This window comes from Telopea speciosissima, chromosome 10, assembly GCF_018873765.1.
Source record: "Telopea speciosissima isolate NSW1024214 ecotype Mountain lineage chromosome 10, Tspe_v1, whole genome shotgun sequence".
Lineage (NCBI taxonomy): Eukaryota > Viridiplantae > Streptophyta > Magnoliopsida > Proteales > Proteaceae > Telopea > Telopea speciosissima.
Window position 1 is genome coordinate 12,043,180 of NC_057925.1, and position 7,947 is coordinate 12,051,126.

General features: G+C 39.1%; 2 protein-coding genes across 2 annotated transcripts; both read left to right on the forward strand.

The window, feature by feature from the left end:
• The first annotated feature begins 4,314 nt into the window (after positions 1–4,314).
• On the forward strand, positions 4,315–4,926 carry LOC122643254 (malonyl-coenzyme A:anthocyanin 3-O-glucoside-6''-O-malonyltransferase-like). Its single transcript, XM_043836895.1, has one exon. It carries the CDS (start codon positions 4,315–4,317, stop codon positions 4,924–4,926), a length of 612 nt encoding a protein of 203 aa, XP_043692830.1.
• A 109-nt stretch (positions 4,927–5,035) lies between these two features.
• LOC122643255 (phenolic glucoside malonyltransferase 1-like) lies at positions 5,036–5,617 on the forward strand. The gene has a single exon (XM_043836896.1). It carries the CDS (start codon positions 5,036–5,038, stop codon positions 5,615–5,617), a length of 582 nt encoding a protein of 193 aa, XP_043692831.1.
• Positions 5,618–7,947: the final 2,330 nt, after the last annotated feature.

The following is a 7,947-nucleotide window of genomic DNA, read 5'->3' on the forward strand; positions in this document are numbered from 1 at the left end:
TGAATACATATATAAAGTGACATCATAATTTATCCTTGTTGAAAGAACAAATGTTATATACCTATAGGATAAAAAAGTAGGGTTCCAATTAAAAAGTAGGGTTCCAATTTTATTTTTTTTGATAAACAAAGCTACAAATAATTTGGCACCTTAAAGAGGGTCAATAACAAAATCCCATACTAAAATACCTTTTTCCCTTATTAAATTGGGCAGGTGAGCAAGCGATATATGTCCTCTCTTGCTCGTAGAGACACAATTTGTTCATTGCCAGCTCATCATGAGATATTTAATTCAAATCTTATAATTAATATATCTAATTATCTATTTGACTGACACCCTCACGTGGGACCTTAATCGACTTGACCAGGCTGCCCCTGGTCTTGCCCAGATAATATCACTCATCCTTGTCTCGGGCGTCGACGACACTTGGTGGTGCACCCTGGCCAGTGACGACCATTTTAGCACTAAAAGAGCTACTAATTTTCTCAATTCTCTTTCTACTAAGCATGATTTGTCTTCTGTCAATTGGTGGAATTTCTTTTGGAAACTTGATTTATTTCCTAAGTTTAAAATTTTTTTCTGGCGCCTATTAAATGCAAGGATTTCAGTTAATGATATTGTGTCGAAATGGATTGAGATCAACCCCACTTGTGCTCTCTATGGTACTTGTGATGAGACCCTCCGACATATCTTGCTCTCATGTGATTGCGTTAAACATATCTGGACAGATGGTCCTCTGGGTCTGAGAACCGAGTTTCCAACCACCCCTCTTTGGAACATTTCTTCATCTCTACTTTTCTTTCCTGCAGGCTCGGCAAGGGCTCACTCATTTGGTTTTTTTTCTATTTTTATAATAACTTGCTACTATATTTGGGATTTTAGAAATAATTTACTGTTTAAGGCTACTACTCCTAGTCCATTATTATTGATGAAAAAAGTTGCTTTCTGGCTGCAAAAACTCCAAGCTGCAAATTTCTCCCACTACACTTCACCCTTCCCTATAATCAACTCTAATGATGAGGATTTCATCCCTTCATCCATGCCTGATTTACCTATTTTGGACTTTGCTGTTTTGCTATGCGTAGGGGTTGACTCCGCCAACTTGAAATCCGTAGGTTGGGCCGTTGGCATTTTGATAGGTGGCAAACTCTTTTTGGAAAATGCTGCTTTCATTAGGAAACATCATATTTTCGAATCTAAGCTAACTGGAATTTTTAATGGACTAATTTTGGCACAAAAGAGAGGAGTGAAGCTGAAAGAAGTTTGGTGTGATGATAAATCCTTACCTGGACTTCTTCCAACTCCATCCCGATCTCCTTAGCCATACGACCTGCTGACTCTTTTTTTGCAGATATCACAACTATCTAAGGATGGTTTTTTTAGACAAATGGATGATAAATTGGCTGAAGTCCAAGGCCCTTGTAGTTGCGAATCAGAACGTCCCTTGTATGATTGAACAGTGTACTAGTTTGCCCCCTTTTTAATTTTATAAAATTTCCTTTCTTTCACCAAAAAAAAAAATTATCTATTTTGGAAATTTATTTCCTTAATACATAAATATTTATTACCAAAACCACATACTTTTGATAAGATGATCAAGACTAAGGGTGTCAATCGGTTCGGTTTCGATCATTTGGTTCGATTTTGGTTTGGTTCTATGAAATGATAATGTGATCCAAATCCGAACTAAGAACTGCCTCAGTTTTAGAATTAAATACAAATCCGAACCTACTCGGTTCGATTAGGTAATTGTTCCAATTCGGGTCTTGATACGATTTTAATTCGGTTATATAGCTCAATTTGTATTCCTTTTGTTAAACAGTTCTACTATTTAATTGGCTTTAAATTCCCAGCAATATCTATTACTAAAAGTCCTACACATGCTCATCTTGTATTTTTTGGTCTTACAATTTTAAATGCACACTTTGAAAATCCATTTAATTAAAAAATTATAACAGGTTGGAACTTGGAACTTGGGAGAGATGAAGAGTGTCATAGAGAATAGAGATAGTAAAACCTTTTAAAAATTATAAAAGGTTGAAACTTGAAACTTTGGAAGTTAAAGAGTTTGCTGCAACATAAGAATAAAGAAATAAAGCATTAAAGCCTAAAGGTCAACTGCCGTATTAAAATACCCCCACTCCCCTTGGGATCCAGCTCCTCTCCAGCGCACTTGAACGCCCGATGGTGTCCAATGCACATCGTGCAGCTGGGGGCTTCGATCCACCCCATTGCACGCATCCCGATGCAGTGATGTATGGATCGAAACCTCCCTAGCCGGACGATGTGCGCGGGAGAGGAGTTAAATCCCTCCCGTTCCTTCATCTTCAACAAAAATACCCCACCCCTCTCCTTTCTCTTTGCTATTGATTGACGGAAAACAACAACAGGAGAAATCTGGATTGAAGCTGAGTGAGGTGGAGAGCAGCGAAAGAGTTAAAGGCAGAGGAAGGTCATTTGTCACCTGAGAGGCGAAAGGGCGCAGCGGCTTCCCTTCTTCTTATTCATCGTCGTTTCCACATCAAAATTCAGGATCAGAATCAGAATCAGATAATAGAAACCAGAAAGAGACGCAGAGAAAGAGATAGACCTCACGCGCAGAACATTTTCTATTCTGGCACAGTTGATGATAACGATAATTAGTTCTACTTTTTTCCTTTGCTCTTCTAGTTCTTCCTCGCAATCCAAGTAGAAAACGCACCAAATATATTTTGCTCAATTGACTACCGATTCTGAGGAGCTCCAGTCATCCTGAGCGGCGCCACCACCTTGTCTACCAAGAAATGTAAGAAAAATCCCCAACCACCACGAGCACCTCTCCCCACTAACCCCTCTTCTCGTCTCGGTTATTTCTTCTTCTTATTTTAGTCCCTACTACCTACTGTTTAGTTTATTTTTTGCTTCTTGGTTTCTACGTTGGGTAGTCAAACTGTGTCTCTTCTTTAAACTGATATATAGCAACACATATAGTATTACATATATTAACTTGTTTATCTCCCTGAATCTGGAAGGAGCTAGAGAGATCGAGTAGATATCCTGTTTAGAAGCATTTCTCTTTCTCTGTGCTTGTTTCTACTTTCAAAATCCAATCTGAGCTGCTCTATATCTGGAAAAGGGCAAAGGTGAGCTCAGAACCTTTTTTCCCCATCAAAATACCAATTTTCTTCTGTTATTTAGCTAATTAAGTTGAGGTTTCCAGATATTCAACTAAGCAAAGTCATTCAGGTTTTACCTCTTATTAGTTTACTTATTCTACAGATCCTTTCAATACAGTGTATGTCTCACATATGGGCAATAATATCAAACTATTTATTGAAATCAAGGTTTAGTTCAATATTTGATAACCTTAGAGTCAGTCAATCCTACATATCAAGATGGTGATATAAGGCTTGATTTCTCTTATGCACCTATCTCTCTGCAAATATTGAGAGCCACATGTGACTGTAAATCTGAAGATGTTCTGACAATTTTAAGCATTTTATCAAGCACAATCCAACTCCTTTAGGGTAAGAAATCAAATATATTCAAAATAACTACCAATGTGATACGAGCTAAAACAACCCACATATGAGAAAGAAAAGATAAGAGTTCCCTTAAGATCAGGAAAGGTAGTTCTAGATAAAATTATATTTGTTGGATCATTTTGAACATGTATGCTGAAAATCATTTTGGTTATCTGCTTAGCAGTGAATACTTAAAAAGGATTAAAGACTTCATTGTACATTGGTTCATCAAGTGCAAGAGTGTTTCTATTTGGGTCTTTTTTTTTTTCTGGTAATATTTTCCATTTGGGTTCTTAATTACATAAGAATAAAAAAAAGTTAAGGCATTAATATAAATATATAGATATTTATTATAAAAAAAATTGTTTGAGGAGCTCCATGGTTATCTTAATTTGATTTTTGTAACGACCACAGATGAATATTCAAAACAAACAGAATGTCAAAACTAGGCCTCTTTGCCTCTGTCAGTATTCATCTGCTTTAGAAATTGTTCACTGATGCTGTCCTGTTTACACTTTGAGGGTGTCCTGGAAATAGTATCAGTATTTTCCAGAATTATGAATGATATCTTCCAATTTTTGTACTTCAGGAACAGTAATGAATTGGAATCCCCAATTGATACATTTTTTTTTCTTCATATAACTTGTTTAACATGTATGACAAATAAAATGCAGTATATGGTCTTATAGATGGTCTGTCGCGACTTTACTTTCTTCACAAAAGATGTATCTAACAATATGTTTTTCAATATTTTCTGTTTCAACTCTGAAGTGCATATACAATGCAGAGTGTACACAGTACTTCAGCAGATATGGCTCATACTAATCCAGTGAAGGTACTGGAGCATTGCAAAATCTCTCCACCACCGGGATCTCTCGGAAACAAGATCCTTCCCCTCACCTTCTTCGACATTTTCTGGTTGCCACCCTATCCCCATGTGAAGGCCCTTTTCTTTTCTGAATATTCTTACTCTATGCACCACTTCAAAAATACCATATTTCCCAACCTTAAACACTCACTTTCCCTCACACTCCGGCACTTCTATCCTCTTTCCGGGCATCTAGTATGGTCTCAAGAATTATCCGAGCCCGAGTTCTGTTACATTGATGGAGACTCTGTCTCCCTAACCTTAGCAGAATCAGATGGTGATTTCCACCATCTCTCAGGCAATCATGCAAGAGATGTCAATCAATTCCATTGTCTTGTCCCTACGCTTACCCCGTCATCCATGGTTGATCCTGAATTTTCAATTCCACTTTTGGCTTTGCAAGTAACAGTGTTTCCAAACTCTGGCATTTGCATCGGAGTAACTGCTAGTCATGTAGCCCTTGATGCTAGGACCCTTGTCCACTTCATGAAGGCATGGGCATCAGTTTCTGAATCAGGAGTTGATTCTTTGCCACTAGACTCTGCCATTCCATAACAGGAATGTAATAAATGATCGGAAGGAGCTCAAGACGATTTACTTGAATGAGATTAAAAACCTCAGAGGAACCATTGAACAGAAAAGATCTAAGGTTTCAGACAATCATATGGTCCCATCTGACATAGTCCAGGCAACATTTGTTGTGAACCAAAACGATGTTGAACGACTGAGGCAATGGATCTTGGCTATACGTAAGAAGGATGAGGATCAGACATCAATCACCCTACCACATCTATCAACATACACTATAATTTGTGCACACTCATGGGTTTGCTCAATTAAATCGAGATCAATCGATGGTGCTGCTGGTAAGAGTCAAGATATGGAGATCTTCCTCATTGCCATGGACTGCCGCATCAGGGATCGCCTGGATCCTCCAGTTCCAGAAACATATTTTGGAAATTGCTTGATAGGTTGTGTTGCAACAGTGAAAAGGAGTGACTTAATGGGAGAAGATGGGATCAGCATAGCAGCAGAAGCGATCACAAAGGCAATAAAGAAGCGATTGGATGATGGAGTACTGAAAGGAGCAGAGTACTTGATGTCTGAGATGAGTGCAGCAGTAACTAAGGAGCCTTTTGCAGTTGCAGGATCTCCTAAGTATAGAATATATGATACAGATTTTGGGTGGGGAAGGCCAAAGAAGTATGAATCACTCAGAGTTGGTGGGAGACTTCTCACTTTATGACTGCAAAGATGGAGAAGGCAGCCTGGAAGTTGGGGTTGCTTTCCCTAAGCTTCAAATGGATTATTTTTTTTCTCTGTTTTACAGATTTCAGCCTAATGCTGCCTGATAGATTGTTTTGTTCTAAGTAAAGTACATTCTCATTTCTGATGAGACTTTCTAATGGCATCTTTGGCCAAATTAATAATGTTTAAATAAAAAAAAAACTTAAGATATTCTAAGTTGAATTTCTTATGATATGGTGTGGTGGACATAAGCAAAAGCCCCCACGCAATACATGAGTGGGTAAAAGTTTTATTGGGTAGTCTTACAAGTACTTCAGATTCAGGGAGTCTAGGTGAAGTCCACAGTTTTCATGTGTCCACCAGCCCCTGCTACAGGAGATTGGAGGTCTGGTGGGTGACAACCCCCTTGTAAGCAATTACTAGATAATAACAAGCTTGAACACATTGTTCCAACTATAATATAATCAATTTGCTCCACTTGTAAACATTTTTTAGGAACAATAGCAACTACAAATTGATCTAATGGCACTTCTCTCTGCAGTTAGAAATCCAAGATGAGTGGAAAAAATGAGAACCTAATTGGATTTACTCAACCAAAGTTACTGTATTTTATGGTAAATGTCTACTTGGAAGAAATGCCACCAGAAGACTAAACACTGAGATGCTGTTAAATGGCTTACTTGGGTAATCCTGTCAGGTTTAATGGTATCAAACAGAGCAACTTATCCTAGATTTAAATATTAACTAATAGTGATAAAAGTGGGTTTTCTCAGATTAGGCTGAGTAAGTAACTACACTCATAATATAATATCTTTCAGAACGTCTTCCCCACCCTCACCTTCTCTTTTGTCCAAAGTCATTCTTTCTAGTTTTGTAACCAGGCCACACAAACAGAGTGCAAGAGAGTTAAGGTTAGCAATTTCCTCTACTAAAAATACATGGATCATATTTCTCACCTAAATCAATAGATTACTAGAAGGAGAATGGATGAAATCTCCTAGGCTGACATGACATATATGGCAAAGTAGAAGTAGAATGCAGCTCGTTTCATGAAAAAAGGGGAAGTGACATGAGAATAAGGCAAACAAAAACGTTCAGTTTGGAACTTTGTACACCAAAGATTCCTAATCAAAGTTATCAAGTTAGCATGATTGAAGACTAAACAAATGGCCAAGCCAAAGCAAGTGAACTGAGTACAGAGCATAATTGGTTTTTTGAAACCAACTGCGAAGACAAACCTCAAAGAGATGTAAGTAGGGGTGCAAGTTTAGACCTGTCGGCCGAGCCCACCATGACTCGCCCTGAGCTTGAATAGGGTCTGGGCGGAGATATCCGGCCCTTGAGGGGTGGGTAAGGCCCGAGATTTTTTTGCCCTGAGTTAGGGTTGGGTTTGGCCCAGGGTTGACGCTTTAGGTTGAGTTCGGTCCGTCCCAGCCCGACCCTGTCTTTTTTTTCTTCTTCCTTCTTCTTCTTCTTTCTTCTTCTTCTCCCCGGCCTGGCCCAGCCCCTTCTCACCTCCCCATGATCAGGGCCATTCAAGGTCAGCCTAGCTCAGTCCTGAGAACAAGTCAGAGTTGGATTTTTCAGGCTCTGAGTCAAGATCGGGGCAGCCCTTGGCCCAACTAAGGGAAATCAGTATTGGACTGGGATAAAAATTCTCTCCAATTTTTAATCTGGCAGTACCTGGCAATGCTACCTTCATTGTGCAACAAGTGGCACAAGATGATCTAATGGCCAAGAATGGTTTGCACCATTTCATGAAACTCTGCCCGTTTTGGCAATCAGATCCTCTCAAACCGAGTAGATGGCAAACCCAAAAACGAAGGAAGTAGAAAAATAAAATAAAACGCAGAAAGAAAGAAGGAAACACTTTCAAATGGCAAGCTTCCCTCTCTCGGTTCATCTTCTTCCTTTCTTCCCATCGTTGGAGAGCTACAGAGGTTACACCAGATCTACTTTCCTTCTTATTTATCTGCAACAATGGCATTTTTTTGGGTGCTTGTCTCTTCTCTTATCTCAGTATTTTCAGGATAATGACCGATGTGAGTTCTTCGTTGGTTGTTTGCCTTCCTTTCATCTCCTGGGGAAGCTTGTACATGAACTTGACCTCATAGACGGGCCTTGGGTTCACCGTTCACGAAGGAGAAGTAAGCGTCCCAGAACTTCATCCCCCGCACCACCGTCCCATAGAATATACTCTATTCCGTCTTCATCGCCACCGGCACTATCCGATCACTTAGCTCTACAAAGAGCACACTAAACCTGAGCAGGAACGGTTTCGCTGATGGGTCATGGTTGACCATGTATCTTTCCTATTAATCAAATTTT